At 41.8% G+C, this 27,717-nt stretch overlaps 1 protein-coding gene across 2 annotated transcripts; it reads right to left on the reverse strand.

Moving 5' to 3' along the window:
* Window positions 1–138: 138 nt before the first annotated feature.
* Window positions 139–27,717, reverse strand: LOC113446891 (breast cancer anti-estrogen resistance protein 3 homolog). 2 transcript variants are annotated; one of them, XM_087925915.1, is made up of 10 exons: window positions 27,521–27,717; window positions 17,797–17,925; window positions 14,514–14,938; window positions 14,034–14,131; window positions 11,356–11,918; window positions 9,808–9,923; window positions 5,318–5,489; window positions 4,852–4,963; window positions 2,557–2,748; window positions 139–606 (listed from the first exon to the last, which is right to left on the reverse strand). In XM_087925915.1, the coding sequence occupies exons 2-10, from the start codon at window positions 17,902–17,904 to the stop codon at window positions 455–457; spliced, it is 1,938 nt and encodes a 645-aa protein (XP_087782041.1). In that variant the 5' UTR covers window positions 17,905–17,925; window positions 27,521–27,717; the 3' UTR covers window positions 139–454. The 2 variants fall into 2 exon arrangements, with proteins under 2 accessions (XP_087782041.1, XP_026572543.1); XM_026716758.2 differs by lacking the exon at window positions 27,521–27,717 and adding an exon at window positions 27,072–27,491.

The following is a 27,717-nucleotide window of genomic DNA, read 5'->3' on the forward strand; positions in this document are numbered from 1 at the left end:
TCTTCTAACTTGGATATTAACGCATTTAAACTTTTGGGTGCAGATAACAATCCTGGAAGCTGTTATTTTCTGGTTTTGGGGTCTGTAAACCAATGCTGTGACATTTCTAAATCCGGCAAGAATAGGCAGAGAGCAAAGTTATTTTTATAGCACAAACTGATTAAAAACCGTCCGCTACTTTCTTTATTGCAGGCTGGCTCCTTTGCATAGGTTAAAAAAGTTTCCAGATTGCTTCTTTCCAAAGCCCTGCCCCCCTTGATCTAGAAGGAATGTCTACCCCAGGAGTTCCTCCTGCTCGTTCATTCCTTGGAAGGCCTTCAAAGTTCAGCCCAGTCAACGTCTTAATCCTGACACTGGGTGACGCTTTACTGCTTACTAATCATCTTTGCCACCCTTGCTTTGCATTCCAGCTGGCCTGGCAGAGGGCGGATGGGGAAATACTTCTCCCATGAGTTCACTCTAGTTTCTGAGAAAGCACAGTCAAGATCCGTTCAAATTTCTTGTATCGTTCGCCCCGTTCCGCCTGCGCTCCTTTACTTCCCCAGAATAACCGAAGGGAGAACTCCGTCTGAAATGCTTCCAGGAGTTCTGGGGTGCTCTTGAATTCTGAGTGGAGAAAAGGGTGTAAAAAGGAAACATCAGCTGAATTCCGTAACCTCAATCAGTACCACACAGAGTGCCCATCCTGGTGCTAGCTAACTCTCTTCTTATCTGCATCACCTACCAGTGGGAAATGAAAGCCACACATACCAGATTCAGAATAAGGCTGAACAAAAAGGATTAGTATAGCCAATGTGAGTACAGTCAGACCTGGTTTTGTGACAGCTAAGCCCAGAATTTTGGTGATAGGTTGCGGTGGTTATAAGTCGAGTCATCGTATGATCAGACTCGATTTTATGACAGTCATTAAATAGGTCACAATGGTTAAGTGAATCATGGGTTGTATGTCCAAATCCAGCTTGTCCAGTAAGCGAGCCAGTTGTCAAGCACCTGAAATGTGATCACATGACTCTGGAGATGGTGGGGCAGTTGTAACTTTGAGGACAGGTTATAAATTAACTTTTCAGGTCCCTTATAAGTGACTAATCATACCTTGAGAACTATCTGTATAACATAATTCTTTTACTCGAGAATAACATAATGACCACCACAACAAGGCTGGGTTTAAACACCAAGATAAGCTATAAAATGACTTAATTTAGAGATCAGGAATGTAATACTCACAAATACTATGCCACTAGATGCCTCATTTTTAATAATAAAGCAACTGCAAAATTAAAATCAACCATCTCATGAAATTCTAATCAAGAGTTGAAGGATGTATGTTTTTAAAGTTTACATCTGGCCAGCCATAAAATCTAGTTTATGGCTTGCTATGTCATGGAACTGCCATTATGGTGCACTGTTCTAAGGTGGCACAAAGATAAACTCTTAGAAAGCCTTTGCTTGAGACACTAGTTTTGCTTAGCAAAGATTGAAAAGTGACTCAGAAAGGTGTGCAGTATTCAGATATGAACTAAGCAAAGGTGCTTTTCCCTTATGGTATGAGCACTGTTGCCACATCTCTCTGGTTTAAGAAGCCACACCTTTTTTGGCATTTGTGCTGCAGCTCTTCAGGCTTGAGAAAACACATCCAAGGGGGTGTGACAGGATGTGACTGTGTCACCACCTGAACTCAATCGGGCATTTTCCTGAGCCACGCCACTACAAACCCAGGAAAAGGCGAGTCCTTTATGGAGGAGGCAGCCGGTACAGTAAGAATGCCCACTTTGGATCTGACTGCTGCACACTTCTAATAAATCATACTGCATGCCGAGCATTTTACTTTCTTAAAACTACAGTGGGATTTGCAACTTTGGCAGCAGAGCTGGGAAAATAAGAGTGTGCGTAAGGCAGCCCCACTGGCTATCAACCATGGGGTTCCCAGCCAAAGATCTTTGCAATGTTTAAGGGGCAAACCTTTACTTGAGGCACCCATCCACTGGCTAATCACCAATCCTATCCAGTGTGGTAGGAGCAGGATAGAATTAAAACAAGATATTTTGAGCCACTCGTAGTGCAGAAGTCATCCAGCTGGTACAAGTTGTGCTGCTGCTTTTAGAGCTGGTGTGCAGCACAGCCTAGCCAAGATTAGCTGTTAATAAATCACTGCTGGGTCATATTTCCATCACCAAAATAGTTACAAATTTCAGATGGGTGGACTTTTCATTGGTTAGAAACTTATCCCAGCTTTTATTTAGTGACTCAAGGCAGAATGCATAAGGCTCCTCTTGATTTTCTCTCCACAACAACTTTGCAAGGTAGACTGGACTGAGAGGATAGCCCAAACTCACTCAGTGAGCTCCTGCAGCTGAGAATGGCTTTGAGCCTGGCTATTCCCAGTGCAGTCCACCACAACAGTGCTCTGACAGCTTCCTTCTGGGCTGCTATTCACGCACGTGTATTCCATGCATGGGCGAAGGGGAATGGATGCGCTCTAACCAATCTGAACTGAACAATCTGAACAACCAAGGTAGATAGAAAAAGCCCAGCTCTCACTGCCAAGAGCAACCCTACCTTGAAGTCTGGCCTCAGCCCTGATGCGATAAGCGCCAGTGTTGGTGGCAACAAAGCGAGCTGCTTCCAGCGTCCGCAGGAGGACATCACACGTCTCCTCATTGTCGTCCCATAGTTGCTCTCCTTCCATGAGACTGAGAAGGGGCAGGATATGAGGAACTGCTACCTCCTTTGGGGAGAAGACAGAATTCCCTGTAGGGCACAGACAATGGCCTTTTGGATCACAGATGGAATTAGAGGTAGTCCTTATTTAACAACTGTTCACAATTACAGCTGTAATGTAGCCCGCATTTATTATTTTGACAAATAACTTCAGGCAGCGGATTATCCAACACACCTTCCTCCTATTTTCCCCACAACAACCCTGTGAGGTGGGTTGGGCTGAGAGAAAGCGACTGGCCCAAAGTCACCCAACTGGCTTTCAGGGCTGGGACAGGACTTAACTTATGATCTGCTTTCTAGCCTGATGCCTTGACCACTAGACTGGCTTTGCAACCAATCCTCACATTTATGACCTTTGCAGTTTGCAAAGCAAAGGAAGGATGAAGTAAAATCAAAAATAGTTTTTGCTTCACTTAGCAGCCATTTTGGTTAACAACTGAGTTATCAGTCTCAATTGTGGTCGCTAAATGAAGACTAAACATTTTAGGGGAAAGCCTGTAAGCTGAGAAAGTGTGATTTAATTCAGTTTAAGGCATATTTTTTATTAATTAATAATCAAATTTACATAGCCACCCATCTCACCAAAGGAAACCCTGAGTGACTTGAACATTTTCCCAAGGTTGTCCCTTTATTAGTTTAGATGCTAATCTCTATAGAGAAGTCTGACTGATGCAGAACTCACCAACTTTTGGCTGCTTACTAGACTGGGGTCAGAAAGTTCGGAAAGCAATCCTGCTGAGAGGAGTGCATTCATGTATCATCATGGGCAGTCTTTCAAATGCTGGTCCATTGCATAAATGGACCCTAATCAAATGGCAGTTAGATTTAAACAGCAAAGAAGGAAATTCAGGCCAGACATCAGGAGGAACATCTTGACTCTGTCAGCTGTCAGCCAGAAGAATAAGCTGTCACATGAAGTGATAAGTTCTCCATCACTCTAGAGCAGGGGTCTCCAACCTTGGCAACTTTTAAGACTTGTGGACTTCAACTCCCAGAGTTCCTCAGCCAGCTTTGCTGGCTGAGGAACTCTGGGAGTTGAAGTCCACAAGTCTTAAAAGTTGCCAAGGTTGGAGACCCCTGCTCTAGAGGTCTTCAAACAGAGGCTAGAGGTATATCTATCAGGTATATCTAGCAAATTCTACTCTGAGGATTGCTTGGACTCTACAGTCCCTTCCAAATCTTTGACTATGAAAAATACCACACTCTAGACCAAGAGTCTTCAAACTTGGCAAGTTTAACATTTGTGGACTTCAACTCCCAGAATTCCTGAGCTAACATGACTAGGGGAGAAATTCTGGGAGTTGAAATCCACAAGTCTAAAACTTGCCAAGTTTGAACCCAGCTCTACACCCTGGTAAGAAGGATTTTCAGTTAATAAGAATATATAAACTTTGGCACCCTTATTTACCTTAAAATAGCAATCTGCTCACTCTGGAACAAGTGTATATGACTTTCCAGATACACTAAAGCTATTCTGACTTAATTAAAATAGTCCAAGAACTCTCAACAAGACTGCCCAGAGTCGCCTCTAAACAAGACACATAAATAAATTAAATCCTTCTTAAATTGCATTTTAGGGCTATCTCTGATGCAGGTACAATTCTGCTGGAGGCATTCTTAGGAGTGACTGCAAGATCAAACTTTGAGTGATGAAATAAGTATCTTCTCTAAAAGACAGAAACTCCCAAAGCAGGACACTGCATTCAAGAAGGAAAACAAACCACCCTTAACTCCAAGCTCTGCTCATATTATTTTTTGTTTTGAATTTTCTGGAATGGGAATGGATGCATGCAACTTCAAATGAATTTTAAAAGGGGTAAAATTATTTTAAAAGTGGTTCAATGAATATTTAATATACTTACTAAGTAGCTCATAAAAATGTTTACAGTCTATAGGAGTGTTTCCAATATTACATGGAAGCTCCCCTGATGATATACCATGGAGCAGTTGAAGTCTAAACTGACTTCCCAACACTTCCTACATCTCAACCCTAAGTAAAATTGTGTCCATGGTGCACAAGATGGTGCTTCAAAAGGTTGCTGACTTCTGAGCTGCTCATGGAAATAGAGCAATGCACCAGAAGCTCTACGCAGTTGTAATGATGAGTTGGCCAGAATGATTGCAAGGCCCTACCTTCAGCCCGGTTCAGATTCCCCAACAGAGGCTTGAGCTTCTTCTCATAGACGATGGCGCTTGCGGTGTGACTCTGGCGCAGATGCCTCCATGTTTGCTCCAGCCGGGTGATCTGCAGATTCAAAAACAGGAGAGAAGTATAATAAATAGAGCTGCCTCCAGAACCTCTGGGGTTCAGAGTGGAATTACTGGCTCGGCCAGATACTTAAGTGCTCCTTTAATAAAGAAAGAGAGAGGGATATAAATATTTACATTTCAGTAGATTCGATGCATTCCATCCTTCGTTTTAACAGCAACATGTGGACTGAAGCCAGAGCTAGCTTTCTTAGGTGAGCTGCTTCTGATCAAGTATCTGAACTCAACCTATACTTTTCCACCTTTTTTGTGTGGTGCCTCTTAGGAGCACAAGGCTAACCTGGGCTTTGGCTTTCCTCCCACACAAGCCCACCCACCGCCACCCGCTCACCTGTGGCAGCTGAAGTGCTTTCATCACAGCAGAGAAGGCAAAGAGGTCGCCAACTGGCCTCCATAGCTCCACGGCTAGCTGGATGATCTTGTGGAGGGTGGCAGCCCGTTCAGCCACTGACCCTGTACAGCCCAGGATGTCCACAGCAATGCCCAGAGCTATAAGATGGTGCCTGAGGATGGAAAAAGAAAACACAAGAAATGACGGTGCTGCTGCAACTCTCAAATACATTCCGGCACATTTTGTCACTACCATCTGGAAAGAGTCTCACTCAAAAGTAGTAACAGGATTCCTACTTGCTACTTTACTGGCAGAACAGAAGCCAGGAATTGGGCCAGACCAGTTTTTCCATGTCAAGCTGACATGCAAGATCCCATCTGAACTAGAGGAATATCTTCTGTCCCTCGGTCCACAGCGCAGGACCCTGAGATGCTCTGCTGCAGAATAATGCACTAGTTAGGCCTTTCTTTGTATACAGTGTTAAATAGATTTGATTGGGAAAAGCTGTTCATCAAGCACTCATAATCCCAGAAAATAAGTTCTCAAATTGGACCTTGGAAGGACTAGCTAGCTTTCACCATCAGAAGATTCAGATTAACAGAGTTAGAAGTGAACTTGTAGGTCATCTAGTCCAACCTCTGCCCGAGCAGGAGATCCTGCACTATTTCTGACAAATGGCAGTCCAGTCTCTTCTTGAAAGCTTCCAATGATGAAGCTTCCACAACTTCTGAAGGTAATCTATTCCATTGGTTGATTGTTCTCACTGTCGGGAAGTTTCTCCTTATTTCCAGGTTAAATCTCTCTTTGTTCAATTTCCATCTATTATTCTTTGTCTGGCCTTCAGGTGCCTTGGAAAATAGTTTGACCCCTTCCTCCCTGTGGCAGCACCTCAAATATTGAAAGACTGCTATCATGTCTCCTCTGGTCCTTCTCTTCACTAGACTAGCCATGCCTAGTTCCTGTAACCGTTCTTCATATGGTTTAGTCTTCAGTCCCCTAATCGTCCCAGTTGCTCTTTTCTGCACTCTTTTTAGAGTCTCAAGATCTTTTTTATAGTATGGTGACCAAAACTGGATGCAGTACTCTAAATGTGGTCTTACCAAAGCTTTATAGAGTGGTATTAGTACCTCACTTGATCTTGATTGTATCCCTCTGTTAATGCAATTTAGGATTGCATTGGCTTTTTTGGCTGCCACCACACATTGGCTCATATTTAATTGGTTGTCCACTAAGACTCCAAGATCCCTCTCACGGTTACTGCTATTAAGCCTAGTTTCTTCCAGTTTATATGTGTACTTTTGATTTTTCTTTTCTTAGTGTAAGACTTTACTTTTCTCTACACTGAACTTCATTTTGTTAGATAGGGCCCAGTGTTCAAGTCTGTCAAGATCCATCTGGATCTTGAGCCTATCATCTATTCCTGCCAGCTTAGTATAATCTGCAAATTTGTTAAGTTCCCTTTCTATTCCCTCAGCTAAGTTGTTTATGAAGATATTGAAAATTACTGGGCCTAAGACAGAACCTCGTGTTACCCCACTGCTTACTTCCCTCCATGCAGACTTAGACCCATTAAGGATTACTCGTACAGTGTCAGCCAGTTACGAATCCATCTGGTGGTAAGGCTATCTATCTCACTTTTTTCTAGCTTACCAAGAAGTAGGTTGTGGTCTACTGTGTCAAATACATAGCTGGTCTAGGTATATTACGTCCACAGTATTTCGCTGGTCTACTGATTTAGCCCTATCTCGAAGAATGAAATAAGATTGGTTTGGCATGATCTGTTTTTAACAAACCCATGCTGACCTCTACCGTGTTTCTCCAACAATACACCGCCCCCCAATAGGAAGTATGTTTTCCAGGCATAAAATGAAATTAAGCCCCTCCCCCCAAATTTAGGCCTAGTTTAAAACATGTGAAATTGGGCGGGAGAAGGCAGGGGGGAACTTGCCATTAGGAGTGCCCCGCAGGCATCTACGCCTCACCATCAGCCGCTCCTAACAGCCAATCATGGTGGAGCACGGAGGGTTCCTTACCCCCACCAAGCGCCTTTGCTGCAGACCCAGGTCAGCAGGCGGGCGGTGTCAGCGTGGATGTCCGGCAGTGTTTCAGCCGCTTCTCAGGCCTCCATAGCTTCCACGGTTCCCGCTGCTGCTGCCGCTGTTATTGGAAACGGTGCTGGCGAGAGAGGGACAGCTGCAGCTCGACCTGGGCGCTTAGAATGCAGGAATGGGCTGCACACCGGGACTTTTGCAAACTTGCAGAGCCCAAGGCTGGAGCACCAAGGGTAGCAGCAGCAGAGACGCTCACTCAGCTCTTTTCACACTCACCCAGCCACTTGGGATGAAACCAAAACGCAGCGTGTGGCACTCCCAGGTACCTCAAAATGTTTTTTTTTCCTGTTGTTATGGGGATGGGGGAAAAGCAGGAGCAACTCAGACGCTGTTGTTGGAGACGGCACTGGCGAGAGAGGCGCCAGCACCGGTGGGAACTGTGGAAGCTACGGAGGTCTGAGAAGTGGCTGAAACGCTGCCGGCAGACATCTCCGTCTGCCCGCTGACCCGGGTCTTCAGCGCTTGGTGGGGTAAGGGAGCCCTCCGCGCTCCACCATGATTGGCCATTAGGAGTGGCTGGTGGCGAGGCATAGCTGTCGACGGGGCACCCTAGGCGAGGGTGCGTGTGGGGGAGAAAGAAATTAATTCACCCCTGAAAAGACATCCTAGCCGTTTTTTCGGGGCTCAAAAAAAAAAAATAAGACCCAGCCTTATATGAGAATCACGGTAGTTATTTCTGGATGTTGGCAGATCTGTTCTTTTATTATCTTTTCCAGGATCTTCCTGGGTATTGATGTTAGGCTGATTGGTCTGTAGTTTCCAGGTTCTGTTTTTTTTCCTTTTTTGAAAATGGTGAACCACATCAGCTCTTTTCCAGTCATCTGGTAGTTCCCTGGTGCTCCAGGATTTTTGGAAGATGTGGTACAGTGATTCAGAGATTACCTCTGCCAGCTTCTTTGGAACTCTGGGATGCAATCCCTCAGGTCTTAGTGATTCATCAAGATCAGTTCTCTTACCATTTTATTTCTTATTTTAACTTTTATTTCTAGTCTGTCTTTTACAATTATGTTTTTGGTAGGTTGGGCTATAGTTTCTTTTGGTGTGTGATCCACAACTTGAACACCTGCAGGCTAAGGAGTGGATGAAGGGAATAGACAGAACCATTTGCATCTCCCTCATTTTGCTTAAAGGGGTTTTTATTTGCCTGCTCCAGGCTGATCTAATACTATGCAGGAAATATGGCCAGAGGGGAAGAAAGGCCACCAAAGCACAGTCAGCAGTCAACTATGAAGTGGCCTCCTCAGAATTAACCTTTGTCTTCAGGACTTTATTCTCTGCTCTCCCGGAAAGTCCTTTATTTTTAATTTTTAATTTTCTATACCACTAAATAGAAAATTGATTTCTATACCATTAAATCTTCAGAAGACTCATAATGTGTTTGCAACTATGCTCTAAACATTTGTTATACAAAAATTAAAAATAGTGACAGTAGGTAAATTAATTAAAATAAAATGAAAACAATTACAGAAAGCAATAATTAAATTGCAGATAGTCCTTAACTTACAATAATTTGTTTACTGACCATTCAAAGTTACAATGGTCCTGAAAAAAGTAACTTACAACTGGTACCTGCACTTACAGCTATTGCAGCATCTCCAGTCACACGATCAAAATTCAGGCGCTAGGCAATTAGCATATGTTTACAATTGCAGATTCCTGGGATCATGTGATCATCATATCTAACCTTCCCAGCCAGCATCTAACAAGCAAAATCAATGTAGGAAGCGGGATTCACTTAACAATCCCATAATTCACTTAACAACTATAGTTATTCACTTAACAGCCTACCAAAAATGTCATAAAATTGGCCATGATTCACTTAAGAACCACTTGACTTAGCAATGGAAATTCTGGTCTCAGTTGTGGTCCTAAGTCAAGAGGTTTTACTCTGCTAATTGTAGCCAACTTCAGGCGGCAGTGCTTATCTCTGTTTCTTTAGGCTATTGAGCCAGCGCTGTCTAAAGACAGCAGGCATGTGGCCAGCATGACATCACATTGCAGCACAGAAAGTGTAGTGAAATATGGAATACTGTTACCTCCCCACCAAAGTTACTATTTATCTACTTGTGGATTTTCAAACAGCTAGGTTGGCAAGAGCTGAGGCAAGTGATGGGATCTCATTCCGTCACATGGTGGTAGGACTTGAACCAGCAGAGCCACAAACCTTCTCCAGTATCTTTTAAGCCACTGAGACACTGCCCCTCTACATAAATTGAGGACTACCTGTAATTACATATTAGTCTTTAGTGAATTGGCACCTACAATACATCCTCAGGAGGCAAGCAAGCACGTTCTGGAGAACACACACAGATATTGTACACATCATTTCACAACTTCTTCTCTGGCGCCTACCAGCCACCACAGAACTTTAGTCAGTACCTTTCCAGCAAGTCCTTCCGAAACTGATGCCCTTGAGGCAGGGTTATAAGCTCCAGACCCGAGCTCACCCCCATGGCCCGCTGCTGCTCTTTAGATACTCCAATGATCCTCAACGCCTGTAGAGGAGATATGGTGTATTTCAAAAGACGTTAGCATTTAAGCCAACAGTTGTTTCTTATATCATCTCCGTTTCACCCTTGAGGGGAATTTTTCTTGTGGGCTGAATCAATTATACTTTCTACGACAGCAAGTCATTTTAGCAGGAGAGCCAAAGGGCTCAGAGAGTCAGCTGAGATAGAAATCCCCAAATCCACATCATATTCTTTCCAACATGTCAGAACCAGGTAGCAGATTGGAGGGGGGGAGGGGAGACACACATCTGAGGAAATTACTTTTAACTATTCTATAGCTGGAAAGATCTGTAACCCAATTCTTATTTCAATGCTGAAAAAAAGGAGCAAGGCAACAAAAGTCACTTTTTTCTTTTTTTCTTAAATAGAAAAGGATTTGTTTTCCCTGCTACTATGTTCCTACACAATACTGTTTCCACCATCATCCCTATTAAAATTTCAACTGAATGTACTCTGATGACTTCTTTTCAAATCCTTTTCTGAGAGGTTCCCCGTTTTAGATTAATTTACTTTTCTAGCTGAATCTGGAAGAGCTAAACAGAAATTACAAATAAATAAGGGTGCTGAAGAGGCTAGAGTGAAATTAGGGATTAAAAACTTTCTGCTCAGACATATTTGTTTTAAAAAAAGATATACCACATTTTAGCTCTAAGGATTGCTTGTATCGACCTCATTATTATTTAGTGCAGGGGGTTGGACTAAAAGCCCTGCAAGTTCCCTTCCAATTCTGTTAATTCAGGCTGCTCATAGATTTCTGATTATTCCAACCTGCAAATTACCACCTCTTTCGTTTATGATAGTTTTGCCAACCAGGATGAGGAAAGCACAAAGATGCTTTTAGAACCCCCATTATATGTGGGCATAAGTGAATTCTGGAATGGGGGTGACGTTAATGTTTCTTAACAAAGCAGAGTTTATTTCTTGGCTTACATGAACCACAAAACAACTCTGTCAGATGTAGGCTGTTGGAGCTCCCTTGCAAAAACTGTAGGCCCACTTAAATCTATCAGAGCCTAAGCAAGCCCTCTGTGGCCCAGGGTAAGCATTTTCTCCTGAACAATGGAAAAGGAGCCCCATGATTCTTCCGGATCAGCCCATGAGCATTCATAAAACTAGGAAATGGTAGTAGTTCAAATTCACTTAACAAAAGGCCCAGGCCTGCATCAGACACTGTCTCATGCACAGAACTCCTAACCCAAAATGCCTTAGAGTTAGCTCTCTAACACGGGAAAGGGAATCTCTCCGGTAATAGTCAAGCAGATCAGCTAGCCACAACCAGAGTACAAGTCCTGGCTCAGGTCAAAATACAACTGTACAATCATCTATTAAATATGAATAAATGCAATCCATGGTAACGGAGGCAATTGGAGGTCACTAAAATAATATTATATAAATAATAGTCTTCTGTGGCCCTCACCTGGCAGTCCATTTTTAAAACGTGAAGGGCTGTTGTGTGGCAATCATGAGTAGCAAAAATGTCCTTGAGGTGCTGGAGTGTGCCCGGGTCCAGGGGCTTGTTGTTCGGGGTCAAAAGCAATGAGTTAAAGTGCTGAAGCTGGAAGGAGGAAACGGTCTCTAGCAGCGGGCGCTCAAACCCTGGTTCCTCTTCTGTCTCCTCTGACTGGGGAGAAGGGAAAGGAGCTTCAACAGAGTCCAGGAAACCAAAAGCAGTCTCTGTAATGTGAGCCCGGCCACGCCATCTCTCTTCCGTCTGCAAGCGCTCCACATGGCTTCGGGGCCCCTGAGGAACCTTAGGAACCAGTTCACAGTAGTCACTCATCAGCATGGAAGGGGCCCTCAGGGGCTTTGGGGGAGCTTTGGAATGAAGCCGCCCCTCCGAACCGCTCAGTCCCAAACCTTCCAGCAGATGAGATGCTGAGGCACTTGCCCGGAGGACAGGGTCACTGCCTGTGCGAAAGGCAGGAGACAAAGGAGGGGGTTGGGTTCGGTCCTGGTCTCCAGGTGATGTTTCTGGGCTTCCTGTGGGCAGAAGGATGAGTGGTTTGGGTGCAGATGGATTGGAGTTACATAATTCCTTTTGATTGGCACACAAATATTCCCTGCCACAAGTGTACATCTGTCTGAATAAATTATAAATTACCTGTCTAAATAAATATTGAATTTTTATGAAATGAAATGCTGGGAATTTCAATATTAAAAACAAGATGTTATGGTGTTATGGTGCCATATAGAATATATGCAACATTTCAGATGTACCTGCTAATCTTTAAAATATATTTACTGTATTTTGGGGAGTATAAGATGCATTTTTCCACGAAACGTCTGTGTGTCTTATACAGTGAATGTTGCCAAAAAAAAAAACCCACCCACCAGCCCCCCACCCTTTGACCTCTGCCTCTCAGCAATTTGCCTCCTTGTAGCAAACAGCCTGTTTCAGCTTCAACGCAGCCTGATCTGTCGGTAGGATCGGACGATCAGCTGTTTCAAGCTGCAGGGATTGCCATGGCCACCTCTGTGTGCCCCATTTTCAGCCTCTGCACCCCATTTTGGCCTTTGCACCCCGTTTTTGGCCTCCACACACCCCATTTCCCTCCTATTCCAATCCCCACCACCCAGTGTGCAGAGGCCAAAAACGGGGTGTGCGGAGGCCAAAATGGGGTGCATGGAGGTAGCAATAGGCTATGCCAATCCCTGCAGTCTGAAACAGCTAATCATTGGGAGGCCGATCCACCCAACAATCAGCTGCTTGTGCTAATCAGGGTGTGCTGAAGCTGAAACAGGCTGTTTGCTGCAAAGAGGCAAATTGATGGGAGGCAGAGACAGATTTTTCTTGTTTTCCTCCCCCAAAGCAAGGTGTGTCTTATACTTCAGAACATCTTATACTCTGAAAAATATGGTAGTTCATCAACTGAATGAAGAGGGTACAGGAGAATTTCATCTGAAAATAAGGATCAATTGATTAACCGCATTGATCACTGATTATGGTAGATAAACTCCTAATGAAGAAAACGCTTGTAAAAACATTTGATTACCCCAAGTTTAGATCATCATTCCCTAATCAAGAAAAGGCACATATTCAAGATGATGTTATTGCAATTAAGTCCCAATACCATCAAGATTTGTTCAACGGGATACTTGGCCAGGTAGCCCTGGTCAAAACTGATTAACACCTATAGCCAGCAGCTGCTGCCATTCAATGTCACCAACAAAAGCTACCCAGTGTTAAAGGCCATGGATTCTATCAGAGCCTTAAGGAAGGAAAACCATGTGGTGTACAAGGCCTGGCATAAACTGAGGAAGAGCAATGGTTTTAATTATATCCTGACAGTCTACTGTGGGCTCTGATGTCATACAAACCATCAAGCTATTATTTCTGGTTTCATGCCATGTTTGTCAGTAAATGCAAAATGCATGGTCTATAAACTGATATAGCCTCAGATGGAAAATCTAACACATTTTGGCATGATATCACAATGTAGCCATCACCTGCAAGCATCGTGAGACATTAAATGCTTTCCTGTAAAATATACATCAGTCTAAAGATGTTGGAGGGGGCAACTGACAAAAACATTGGTTGTGACATCACAATGCAAACCCTGTAAGTTATATACTTGTGACTGATGTCATGATGCATAGATGAAAAAACAGGGGTGCACTGTGATGTCACAACATGTTTTATTATTTTTTCATGCTTTTACACAAAGCACTAAGAGTCAAACTGCTCAGTTTTGTCTATAACTAGAAACACGTTTTTCATTAAATGGCAATTAAATATTTTCAGGAGAAAGGAATCACATTCTATATTTTACCTTCTACATCCTACAGAGAAGTTTAGCTATACCAACTTCTGTACCTTTTCTTTGACTCCCAGACAACTGTGTTGCTCTTAGTCCCCTGCTTTTCTGCACGATTTAACTGATATCAGGGAAAATACAGGATGAGTTGGATAATCCTGCAAAGCTGAAGAATCTCTCCTTCCATTAAGGGGACTTGGGGAAAATATATTAACCTGCATAGTATTGTATTGCATTACATTGCAGATAAAGCAGTAGAGGAACCATATTCCTTTTACCATTTGTAGACTGAAGTTGCTTTATTGCCAACCTGCCCATATGGAGTCTTCCATATACCCACCAGTCAATAGGTTGCTGTCTGATTGGGCACCATGCAATGAAGGTCTCTGGCCCAGCTGATCTAGGCTACTGGGGTCACTTCCACTTCGATCTTTTGTTCTGAGAGAGGGAAAAACCGAGATACTGAACTAAGTGATCCATTCTTCCCCACAAACCCCATTTCTCAAAAACTTCCAGAAAAGCTAATTGACATTGGGGACTTTCATGATCTGACCACCACATGTTTTTTCACTGGTAAGGCTTTCCACATTTTGAGGCACAGATTGTGATAAAGATCTTGCACGACAAATCTGAGCAAGACCCAGGGAATTGGCCATAATTACTTAAAAGTGTGCCTCAAGTGTGCCCACCCACTTCTAAGTGGGTCTATTTGAAAGCACAATTTAGGAGGAGTACCATATCATATTCTCTGACACACTGCCAAGGATGGCCACCAACCACCCCCACCCCCCATGTTTCACCATGGAGCCAGGTTCCTCACCGGAGCAAGTTTCCGTCTCCTATTTGTTCTCCAGCTGTGGCAGAACGAAAACTGAACCGTCGAAGAGGTGCTTCTTCCTCCTTCAATGCACCAGGAGGCCTCCCAGTGTCACTGAAACGCTCCTTCAGACAGCGAAGTGGTACATTCCTGTTGACTGGTCGAGACACCACAGCTCCCGAAATATCTGAGATGATCTTCCGGTTGCCCACATAAAAGCGCACCAGGGCAGGTACATTATCAAACTGCTCCTGTTCAAATTGGAAAAGGGTGCGAGAATAGCCCTTTCGGGGACGAAGTACCACACGAATTATCTTGAAGTGCAGGGCCTGTCCTCCCCAGTGGCATGACAAGACATAATCACCCAGGCTAGAGCGTGAATCGCGGATCAAGAACTCCCCATCATTCTGCAACATAGATTCTGCCTCCTGAGAGAGAGGGGAGAGGGAGAGAGAGGTCAAGAGAGAAGGAAGGTCTGTCTTTGTTTAAGGAGCAGGCCAACAAAACAGAGTATTAGAACAATCTCAAGATGGTTAAATACATGAACAAGACAAGGAGACACTAGAAGGTTACAGAGAACCAATGAGCATTGCCTGACCCATCACAGAACTTCTGACAGGTATTTCATTCTCCCTTCCAGGTCAGGAGCAACTTCTGTTACTGTGATAAGAACAGCTGGTTTAATGAAGAAGTTCAGATAAAAGGGGACAAACTCTGCCCTGTTCTGAATTTGAGAAATCCTTAGATTCATTGAGCCAAGCGGATATAAACTCAGGGTGTTCTTTAAAGAAAACTTTGATAGGCTTGGTGCTGTTATGGCTGATAGTCAACCAGATGTTTAGACTGGATTTGGCATTTTTATTCACCGACTGAGTCTTTCTCAAGGACTTGGATAGGCAAATGTTGCTGTTAAAATATTAAAAAGTATCACAGAATGCAAGCTATTAAAAATAAAGCTGCCATTTGCAAGTGACAGATGGTGATTTTGTCAATGCTACTGATATTCAAGTGGTATTCTAGATGTTTTGGAATTGCATCCAAGGTGCCTATTACTATTACTGCTTATTACTTATGGTTGGTGATGGTCTGCCAGATGTTTACACTGGATTTGGCATTTTGCCGATCTGCTGAACCCTTCCCAAATAGTATTGGTACTATCTTTGCTTTTTTTTTTTCTGCCAGTCATTCTATCTTTATTTGCAGGTATTTTTATGTTGTGATTTTCTCCATTCTTTCTCTTCTATTCTTCTGTCTCCAAGTACTGCCACGGCTACTCTGCAAGAGGTTTTTTTTGTTATTATTGTTGTTGTGAATCCCAGCAACACTAGGCTTCTACAGGAATTTTTTAAAAAGCTAGCCTGGAAAATTAGTATTCTCTCCTGTATGTTTGGAAGATCTGAAATGTTTTGATCAACACCTCATTCTTGTTCTTGGCTTTCTGGGAAACCGAACTCTTTTTCTAAGCCAGGTATGTTCAGCAATCTAAGAGCTGTTCTTCAGATTATAATGGTTCTTTATACTTGTTTTATCTGGAACTGAACCTTCTTGTTGTTTTTCAGGTTCCAAAATCAAGGAAATCCTTGTTTATTGCTGATTTCGTTCAGGAGGATGTTATTATGATAGAAAAACCATATAACTAAGCCTAGTAGTAATGGGGCACATAAGAGACTAGGCTTCAATGAGGATAGTCTTGATATAGAAGTATTAACATTCTGTTGATGAGATATATATATATCTTGCTAATGATGTTACAGCAGTGTGATCTCTATCATCCCCATCTCGTGCCTCTATTCCTTTCCCTTAGCTAGCTTCCACTCCTAGTCTCTGTTTTCTAAGTCAGATGCCAAGGGAAATAAGCATGAGTGACTTCCTGGTGCAGGAGTAACTTTTTCATGGGTACAAGCTGACAGATGCTTTTCTGATTGGATCTATCGTCCCTGGATAAACCAGGAAATCTTTTTATGTTTTGCTTTCTCATTTGGCACTATGACAGAAAATTCTGAATAAGGAGGCCATATGTTACACAAAAACCTGTCCCAAATGAACAGTTGAGTTAACATGCAAAAATATAGTTTTGGGTGTCTAACAATTGAGAGAACAAACTTGTATGCACTTTAAGAAAAAAAATAACAAGCAAAAACACTGTTTCCAAGCAACCACACCAATTGTTTTCCCTTCACTAGGAACTTTGAAAAAAAAAATTCTAATCAAATTTGATCCTGTCCTTCCTCTTTTACCTTATCCATCCATCCTCCATCCAAATGCTGTTTCCCCTCAAATGTTTCTTCTCTTCCCCTCCGTATAGAAAGAGATGTATGTTAATTCTTTATGATTAAATGTTGACTATTACTGCTGAGAAAACTAAACTATAAGAACAAACTATATCACATGGGTACAAAATGCTGGTCTATGACTATAGTAAAGATTTGATTCAGTTTGATTTGGTCATGGGAATGAACTATATCTATCACAACTACCTTATTTTATTATTTAAAATAATTCTATCTGGATTACTTCATTCTGAAAAATACTCATCATATGAAAGATGGGAAAGTTAACTTCTTAATGGCCATTCCCTACTAAAAGCACATTTGCCCAAAGTCAGATAACAGGCAAAGATTGTCATGTTAATCTTACTAAAGACAGTTCCCCATTGTGTAGGAAAGGCACTGCAAGTGCCATTACTATGCTAGCACTTACATTACTATCACTAAATCAGATACTCGTAGCAGAATTCTGCAATTTACCCCAAAAAAGCATATAAAGAAATGTTATAAAAAAACAAAAAGATATTATATAAAGAGAAAAAGTAGTCAAAGCAAGGAACCATTAAGATTACTTTTACACAGAGAAAATACAGAGCAATCTTGGAAATAAATATTTGTTCTGAAAATGGGTATAAATGGCTAAGTAAGAATCCTTCAGCAAAGTTAAATTATACTAAAATGTGACGAAATTATTTATGACTAAACTGACAAAAGAAAAAGCAGAAAAAATGTATGGAGATCTCCATGGGAATAATAGTGATATTTCTAAGAACAAAATTGAAATGAATGCAATAACTGTTAGCATCCAGGAGCCACAGTATAAAAAGGATATAGGTATGTAAACCCCTAGCTTTCTTTTTTCTTTCCATGCTGCAAAATTGATAATTTGGCCTCTTCTTTTGAAAGGGTTGATTTATCTCAATTTGCCCTTTGCCTCTGTAATTACATTTTGCTACTATACTGTTTTTCACTGACTGCATGACAGCTAGTAACCAAGTAACAATTTTTTGCTGCCTTACCTTCCGTGGCAGGCAACCATGGTACCATGCATGGCTGCACAACTGTTCAGTACCAAGTTTCAACTCCTCCTCCAGCTCCTTTCTTAGTCTCTCATTGGCCAATTCCATGTTCTTCAAGAATTAAATCTCCTAGGAAAAAGATCAGCTTATAAACATCATTGGCTATATCCCCAACAAGCACAAAAAAAAGCAGAGAAGAATCCTTATATCCCAATTTTTCTTTGACAGGCAAAGCAAGATTAAACAGTTACATGAGGTAAACAGAACTGATCCCTGGAAAGAGCTGCTGATGCAGTTTGACTCAGTTGAAGTCATCATGGTGTACTGGTTGAAGAAACGGGGCTTACATTTCTGCACAGTCATGAAATTCACTAAATGGCCTTGAAGTGTCACCCAGCCTACTCCACCTCAAGGGATTATTATCAAAGGAAAAAATAGCAGAAGGAATGTTCACCTCAGGAAAGAAAACTATAAATGCTACAAGTATAAATGAGGCATTTCAAATACTTTTAGAGGCAGTATCCATTTTAAAAAGCCAGAAAGCATGTGGAGCAGTTTTTCCCAATCTGTGCCCCACGGATACCAGAATTTTCAGTGGAAGACCCTGAAAAGTACCAGGAATGAAGAAAAACCCTCCACACAACCTGCAGCAGCAGGGCACATATTACCTCAAAATCCAATACAAACACAAGCAAATCCCACAAAAGCAGCATCACATCAAATCGGGGGTCTTATCTCCTGGTAACAAGGAAAGCCCAGAACAGGGCACAGATAGCCACAGGAATGTGAAATGCAGGGCTAAAGGGTCCTGGGTTCAGAATGGAGAATTACAACTAATCAGGCTGAGATAACATGGAATTTTGATTAAAAAAAATAAAGAAATAAAGGATTTGTATAGACTGATCGTGCTGCTTTATTTTAATTGATGCATGGTGTATTAATCTTTAAACTAAAGAAGCCTCAATCTCCACTCATTCTTTCATTTTCAAAAATTAAAACATCACACTGAAGCCTGTAGTTGAAGTTCCTTTGGCTGTTAATGGCTTTCTTGTTACCTCCCTTCCACATTCTTTTTAACCAGAGTGGAGGTGTTACCACCTCCTCTCTTTTAAACTTTTACGGATTATTTGTTATGGACCAACAGGGAGAACATAGAATAGTAAGGTTGGAAGGGACCTTGGAGATCTTCTGCTCAAGGAGACCTTACACCATTTTGGATAAACGGCTGTCCAGTCTCTTCTGGAAAATCTCCAATGATGGCACACCCACAACCTCCAGAGATAAGCTGTTCCACTGATTAACTATTCTTACTGTAAGGAAGTTCTAGGTTGTATCTCTCTTTAAAGATCTTTCGCCCATTTCTTCTTGTCCTGCCCTCAGGTGCTTTGCAGAATAGATCCATCCACTCTTCTCTGTGACAATCCCTCAAACATTGGTTACACTGTTTATTTTTACATTTTATTTTATTTCTATTTGAAATAAAGTCTGTGTTCAGAACCATGTCAGCATTCTGTTCCATCCAGTCTATGTTCTCTCTTAGTTTCTTTATTTTCTCAGAGAGAGTTTTCTCATAAAACTAACATTCAATGACACACCTAAATGTCTTCCACCCATAAGGGATGCCTGGGAAGTTCTGCATAACTTCTACATAACCCTATAGATGCTCCATATATTACACAATTGTTCTATATATAATTATATCCTTAACAATTACAAAGAGATAGCTCTAAATCATAACTCAGGTAACAATCACATTGCTTGATCAATTCCAGAGAGACAAAATGAACAGAATTTTAATATTTCATATAAAGATTCTAACCAGTAAATAAAGTACTGTAGCTTCATTACGACCTATACTGCATGATAACCTACCAAGAAAAGGCCAACATTAGGGAATTATCTGCACGTAAATTTATTTATTTATTATTTGATTTGATTTGTCAATCGCTTACTAGATAATAGATATAAGTATAAACATGAGTAAGAATACAGGAAATAGGTACGAATAAATGGGGACAATAGGACAGGGATGGTAGGCACGATGGTGCACTTATACACGCCTCTTACAGACCTGTTAGGAATGGGGTGAGGTCAATAGTGGGTAGTTTGAGGTTAAAGGAGTGGGGGTTAGAGGATGTAACAACAGAGTCAGGTAGTACATTCCAGGCATTGACCACTCTGTTGCTGAAGTCGTACTTTCTGCAATCAAGTTTGAAGTGGTTTACATTGAGTTTGTATCTTTTGTGTGCTCTTGTATTATTGTGGTTGAAGCTGAAGTAGTCATTGACTGTTAGGACATTGTAGCAGATAATTTTGTGTGCTATGTTTAAGTCTAACCATAGGCGGCGTAGTTCAAGGTTGTCCAAGCCCAAAATCTCAAGCCTGGTGATATAGGGCAGTGGCCCCCAATCTTTTTTGTGCCATGGCCCAAAATGATCCGCGGCCCGGTACCGGCATCAGCATGCATGACAAGGCAAGGTGAGCCGAGCGACCAGCCAGCCAGCCGTCCCCCGCTTCTCCCCGCCACCTTCAACTCCTCCTTTGTACCTTTGTTGATGGGCTTCGCTTCAGGAGGGCTTCAGGATGGTCGCTCAGCTTGCCTTGCCTTGGGTGCTGAAAGAATCCTCGCACCTTAGTTTCGTTCGAAGCCCCCCCGCTTCGATGAAACTAAGGCGCGAGGATTCTTTCAGCAACCAAACACCACTTTCCAACCGGAAAAGCTCACCCGGAAGCACGTTCTCGTCAAACAAGATGGCGGCATCCAGCAAACCGGTGGCCCGGTAGGAAATGTTCCACGGACCGGTACCGGTCCACGGCCCGGTGGTTGGGGACCCCTATTCTGTTGCGAGCAGAAGAGTGTAGTACTCTTCTCGTGAAATACTTCTGGACTCACTTGATTGTATTAATGTCTGATATGCAGTGCGGATTCCAGACTGATGAGCTGTATTCAAGTATTGGTCTGGCAAAAGTTTTGTATGCTCTAGTTAGCAATTTGATATTTCTGGAGGAGAAGCTTCGTAAGGTTAGGTTTACAACTCTTAATGCCTTTTTGGCAATACTGTTACAGTGAGCTCTGGTGCTTAGGTCATTTGATATGAGAACTCCAAGGTCCTTGACAGAGTGAGGATCATCAATGAGGTGATATCCACCTAGATTGTATTCGGTGTACTGATTTTTTTTACCAATGTGTAGGACAGAGCATTTGTTGATCAAGATTTGGAGTTGCCAGATGTTTGACCATTCAGACACATAATCAAGGTTGCTTTGAAGGATAGTAGCATTGTCGGTGGTGTTGAATAGTTTTACGTCATCTGCAAAGAGGACGCAGTTGATTATAAGGTGATCGCAAAGGTCATTTATATAGAGTATAAAGAGTATGGGCCCTAGAACACTGCCATGGAGGACACCGCTGTTAACTGGAGCAGGGTTTGATATAGTGCTCCCTATTTTTACTATTTGTTGCCTGTTTGACAGGAATGCAGTAATCTACTTATGAAGGGATCTGGAAATGCCGTAAGAGTTTAGTTTTAACAGTAGTTTGTCATGTACCACTGAATCAAAGGCTTTGCAGAAGTCTATGTAAATTGAGTCTACAGCTTTACCCTGGTCAAGTAGAGTAGTCCATATGTTTTTGCAGTGTAGGAGTTGTAGGTTGCAGGACAATTTTTTCCTGAAACCAAATTGTTTTTTGGAGAGTAGGTTGTTTGACTCTAAGTGGAGGATGATGAATTGGTTAATGATTGATTCCATGACATTGCACATGACACAACACAGTGAGATTGGTCTGTAGTTTTCAACCAGGCTGAGGTCACTTTTTTGAAGATAGGGATGGCCGTAGCTAAGGACCATAGGTTTGGTAAGGAGCTGGTTCTGAATGATATCTCATATAAAATGCTTAGGGGTTCAGCACAGGAGAGTTTTTTTAAGAAGTATGCACATAATCCATCGGGGTCAATAGATGATATGAATTAAATATTATTATTTAATAATGTTAATATTATATAATATTATTATATAATATTATTATTTAATATTAATATGAAGACATGCTTCTGCTCTCCCCAAGTTCATGGACTGAATAAGAATGTACAGTGACTAATTGTGGACAAGTATGACTTCAAAATAATTGGCCTCTAATTATTTTTATTATCGCTTCTTATGGGGGAAACAGTTGATATTCTACTTGCTGTTCTGAAAATGAGCAGAATTCCATTTAACTTGTATGGCATACAAGCGGATGGCATATGCAAGTTATATAGACCTTCCTGAATCACCTTTATGCAACAGGGAAAGTGGCAGTGCAACTTACGTTGTGTGCTCAATTGTACTTCCAGCATTTCACTGGAGTTTAGAGTATAGAAGTGGATTCCTGGATTGCCACCATGCTCTTGAGCAGCGTTACAGAACTTGCCCTGCAGGAACAAGTTAATAGTGCCCACCTAGGACAAAATTAACTATTAACAGTGGGAGAAAGACATGGAACATAAAGCTATTAAGTTTCCAAATTGCATTTTACGTACATGAAGAAATACTAATACGCTACCAATTCTCCTTTCCAAACAAGCCAGCTGAGATTTTTCAGTTAAATTGTCTCCCATCTTGAAATGTACTACCATCGTTAACAGCACTATTTTTCAGTGCTGTTCTAAAAAATGAAGTAGTTCTATCAAAAGCTGAGCCATCAGAGCAATCTAAAGGAATCTTTTTCAAGAGTTTGCCAAACATATCTGGCTGCCAGAACATTCTAGCTAGCTACTGATACAGCTATTTTCACCAATATTCAAGGATAAATTAGATTTCATCTTCAATTTGCTTCATGCTAGATGTGCACACAAAGAAGAAACATCTATTTCAAAAATAACAAATGAAAAAGCTGAAAAATATCACTCCAAGGAAAGGGGCACAGGTGAGTTGGTAATATTATGGATAACCAGCCTGGTACAAAGCTATCTTCTGTCTGAGTTCAGAGAAATCTATTTTTTCCTGAGTTCAGAGGTGGGGAGGAGAACTTATACCAGAGGACAACATACCGTAATTCTCTCAGCAGGTTCAAAGGTACATAGAAATCCAACAATTAAATCTAAGAATTTGCTTAGAGAACATAAATTGAATTCAGAAAGTAGGCTGCTTTCTAACAGGGGTGGGGTAAAATATTAAAAATAAAACAAACAACAGGTGCTGCTTAATTTGTTGTAGAAAAAAAATACCAACTCCAGAAGTATCCTTTAGTATTTCAGGAACATTGACCATTTTGCACAGGAAAAAAAAAACTACCAGCCTCTAACCCAGCCTGTGCTTCTGAACAATTGGTGGAAAATTGTTCCTTTTGAAAAAAAACTGGAAAGGCTATGACAAGATTCAGGCTAAACACTTAATAGAGGAGGAAATAGTGTCAAATAAATGATGAGTCAAGGCGGGAAAAGCAAGATTTTCTAAACTGTCCAAACTGCAAGAGAGCTTAGCATGTTTTTAAAATGCCTTTAAAAGACACACCAATTGATCCACTTAGAAAGGAAAAAAGCAGGAAGCTTGCAATAGAGACAATCTAGGAAGAGTTAATGATTTGGTTGCAATATCGATTCATGAAAAAGATTGTGGATTAGATCCTTCCTTTTTAATCTGTTCTGCAAAACTGGCCCAACTAATCTGAACTCAACTTGTCTAAGAAAATGCTGGATGGGTTGAGTTCCAACTGACTGATTGATTGTTCTCCCCCAATTTACTTATTTTGTTCAACAAGATAAAAGTAGGAGACAACATTAATACCATTAATGCTTTCAATCTTCCTAAAACTTGGTTCTCATCCAGAAGAGAGATTTCACGAAATTTATCACTGATAAGTAGTTATAATTTTAACAAATCCATTTTATAATTCCAAACTCACCCATACGGGATATACCTCACTGATGCAGAACTAATTATGTTTATCCCAAGCTATTTGATAGTTACTCTAATAGCTCCACCAGCCGGAACTAACAGAGAGAAACGGATGAGCTATACAATAGAAAGGAAATGGTTTATGTGACTCTCTTCCCCAGGTTTGAACACTGTTCCCAACATAAGAGCAAAATCAACAAATATATAGAAAAGACATAATCTAGAGGGTTTAAATGAGCTCAACCCTTGGAAGCAGCACCATTTAGGGATAGATGACAAATACTCACATATATATTGTTTCAAGCCATATTTATCTCTTCCTGAGAAGCACTTGCAGAATACAGAATATAGAGTTGGAAGGGACCTTGCAAGGACTTCTAGTCCAAGCCCCTGCTCAAGCAGGAGAGCCTATACTTAAAATAGTTATTTTGCTAAACTATATAATTGGAATAGTTTTCTCTTGAAACCAGTGAGTTTCTCTCCTAACCTAGCACCTTCAATTGAATCTTGAAGAGTAGGCCCCTGGATTATTTGTGTGTGTTTCTCTTCATCATGAAACAGCAATCCAAAGAAGAGAGCAATTTTTTTTTTTTGTCTTCTGAGGATTTGACTCCCTCATTCTCAAAAGTGTTTGATACAGAAAGGATTTATTGCCTAAAGGCAATGGGGAAAAATCCATATATTGCTCAATTGCAGCTATGTCTCTACTTTTGAATTTTTGCTCTGCACATCAAGAAACTTCTGCTCACCACATGAAAGACTTGACTCTTCCACTCTTGGTGCTCCTCATATTTGGAACTGCTTCACAGAACATCTCACTGATGCTTATCACCCTTACTTCTTCCAAACTCCTTCTCTAGCACGTCTTTCCCATGAACATTTTCATCTTCCCCCTGAACACACTCTGGTTAAAGTCCATTCTCAACCACAGAAATCCAATTGATCGTTTTGGGACAATTGTACACTTTCAGCCTATTCTACCTCACAGAGATATGGCTACAGAGATAAAACAGAGACCACCTTGGAAGCCACCTTGCGTTCCTATGAAAAAAGTCAGGATAGAAATCTAATGCAGAAATAAATTGGGACTTTACAACTAAGTCTGAGCATAGCTGAACATAATGTATATTCTTCATTATTTGGTCTTTCCCAATTTCTGTCCCCTTTCATTCTTAGAGCCCAATTTTACAGAATAAAAGAACAGAGGTGGAAGGGACCTTGGAGGTCTTCTAGTCCAACCTCCTGTACCATTCTAAACATATGGCTTTCCAATCTCTTCTTGAAAGCATCCAGTGATGAAACACCCACAAGTTCTGCAGGTGAGCTGTTTCACTGATTAATTGTTCTAACTCTCTGGAAATTTATCCTTAATTCTAGGTTGGGTATCTATTTGTTAAGCTTCCATCTGTAAACGTCTTGTCTTGCTTTGGAGAATAGGTTGACCTCCTCTTCTCTGTGACAGCCTCCAAAACATTGGAAGACTGCTCTCGTGTCACCCCAGTTGAGTGTCATGTCACACTCATTTGATGAGTTCCCCTTCTATTCCCTCATCTAGATCATTTATGAAGAAATTGAAGAGTACAGATAATCCTCGACTTACAACAGTTTGCTTAGTGGCTGTTCGAAGTTACAACAGCACTGAAGATAATGACTTATGATTGTTTTTTACTCTTAAGACATGATTACGTGATTCGCTTTTGTGACCATCTGAGGAAGCAAAGCCAGTGGGGAAACCAGATTTATTTAGCAATGGTGTTACTAACTTAACTGCAGTGATTCATTTAACAACTGTGGCAAGAAAGGTCATAAAATGGGAGAAAGTTCATTTAACATCTATCTCACTTAGCAACATAAATTTTGGGCTCCAATATATATCCAGTACATAGTTAAGGGTCCATCAAAGGGTACTTGGGCATTTTCTAAACTTGGCATGAATAATTCCTCTCATCTGATTAATCTGTGGGAACATAAAAAAAAGCCACTTCCCAGCTTTGTAATGAACTCAGTTCTTCCAGAGTTAAATCAAGGCATTTCAGTGATTTGGTGAAGTTTCCACACACTCTCTGTCATTTCACTAAGTTGAATCATCTTCCAACCGACTAGTGAGGTAGTCCTTCCTAGAATTTGCTTCTAGCTTCTTCAGACCACAACATCATTCACTCAGACTCCGGTTTGCTTCTAGAAAGAAGAAGCCACTATAAATTTAAAACCTGCCCAGAGGTTACAATTGAGACCAGGCAAAGTCAGCTATACATGCCCAGGACAAATGCAGGCATGGACTTTTTACACATGAAAGAACTCAGTCAAACGTGGTTTCACAGGGAGGAGAGCTCAGCCAAAGATGAAGAAAGGGAGGAGGAGGGCTTGCGCCTTAAAGCTCTTATTGCACACTTTGTGTGTGGCAATCTCTGAATCTCAAAAGTTACACTGACTTCTATACATTCACATATATTTACAAGTATACATTTTATTTATTGTAATACATACTTCAGTCCCCATTTCTTTTTAAATCCCCACATTTTATCTTCATAATAACAATGTTAAATTGATGTTGCAGAGTTTAAATCTAGATGGGGAAAGAACAGCCTATCTCACAGAGAGATTATGATTAAGCCCCCTCCAATATCTGAAAATGCTCCTCCCATTTTATTTGTATCCCACTTTTATTATTTTAACAAATAAGGCAGTGAACATAGCTAATATTACTCCTTCCATTTTCCTCACAATAACCCTATGAGGTGGGTTGGGCTGAGAAAGACTGATGGGCCTAAGGTCACCCAGCTGGCTTCCATGGCTAAACTAGAACTCACCCTGTAGCCTGATTTTTAGCCCAGTGCCTTAACAACAGGCCAAAACTAGCTCTTAAAGTGCTTTTATTACATTTGTGTCTGAATGTTGTTCAATAAACCTTTTTCCAGAATGATTTATGCCATATTTAGGTCTGATATTTGCCCTTACCATATTCACTCAGGCTAAGAATATTTACACATTGCATCCATCCATACTGGCTTGAGAAGACATACCACTAACAAAGAATAGCTTACTTCTCAATTACTTTCTGGATTACTAACATGTTACAACAATAAAAAACATACTTAAACCGAACATGTCAAAAACAATACATCAGAAACTCTCGTTCCCCTATCTACCTAACTGGAAAGTGGAAGAACACAGCTGCATCTGCCAGATGCCAAGAACACAATGTTGCAAAAAAAGAGGGGGGCGTAGAGGTAAGCCCCATAATAGGGCTAGCAGGTGTGGGAATCCTCTGCCTTACTCCTCACGGGAAGATCGGTGCATTCTCAGTCTAAACCCGGATAGCCATTCTGAAAGCGCAGGTTCAGGTGAACAAGACCTCCTGCACCTAAGGAATAACAAGTAGTAGGCACGTACTGTACCTTTTTCCGCTGAGTTAAGGAGGAAATGTGGAAATTATGTCGAAAGAGAAGACAGCAAGGCACGTCCTCAGGCAACCGTCGAGAAAAGACGGCGGAAAAGGTGCGCCCGAAAGGAGAAAAAAAAAAAAAACCGCCCGCCCCGCCAGGAGAGGCAGGACTGAGGTTGGAGGGCCCTCCCACGCGTTCTCGACTTCACGCCGGCATTAATCCCCTCTGGGGCAAAAGCAAACCCTGACCCTCCGCCACACGCACCTAAGCCCAGATGCAGCCAGAGGTCACCGGCTACCTTTAGGTGCGACCCGCCACGCAGCTGGGGCGGAACCTGCCTGCCTCCTCCCCCCCAACCCCCCTGCGGTTCTCCACCAGTCAGGATCCCCGCCCTTCCCCGCTTCGCGCATTCCTCCGCTATCTGTACCGACCCCGCCTCAAGCGTGGCTCCTGCCACTCACCAGCCGATTTGAAGTTTCTGGCGCCGCTGCGCACGCCTCGTGTGGAGAAAACCTGCGCGACTGGGAGAGGGAAACTTGCGGTCCGGCCCTCGAGGGGAGGAGTAGCAGCCGCGCTGATTCCCTTCAAGGCAGCACCTTTTCAGCGTCCCTCCGGAGAAAATGGCAACAGCCTAGCTGTTCTACCCCACCTCCCTGAA

This window comes from Pseudonaja textilis, chromosome 2, assembly GCF_049901715.1.
Source record: "Pseudonaja textilis isolate UNSWEBS1 chromosome 2, rPseTex1.2, whole genome shotgun sequence".
Classification (NCBI taxonomy): Eukaryota; Metazoa; Chordata; class Lepidosauria; order Squamata; family Elapidae; genus Pseudonaja; species Pseudonaja textilis.

What these genes read in the sequence shown, in the direction of transcription:
- LOC113446891 (XM_087925915.1), bottom strand. Translation starts at nt 17,904, where the DNA reads ATGGAATTGGCCAATGAGAGACTAAGAAAGGAGCTGGAGGAGGAGTTG. An exon ending in CGGAAGGACTTGCTGGAAAG is followed by an intron (nt 5,490 to 9,807) that starts GTACTGACTAAA and finishes TTCCATCCTCAG; the next exon opens with GCACCATCTTATAGCTCTGG. An exon ending in GGCTGAGGCCAGACTTCAAG is followed by an intron (nt 607 to 2,556) that starts GTAGGGTTGCTC and finishes TTCTCCACTCAG; the next exon opens with AATTCAAGAGCACCCCAGAA.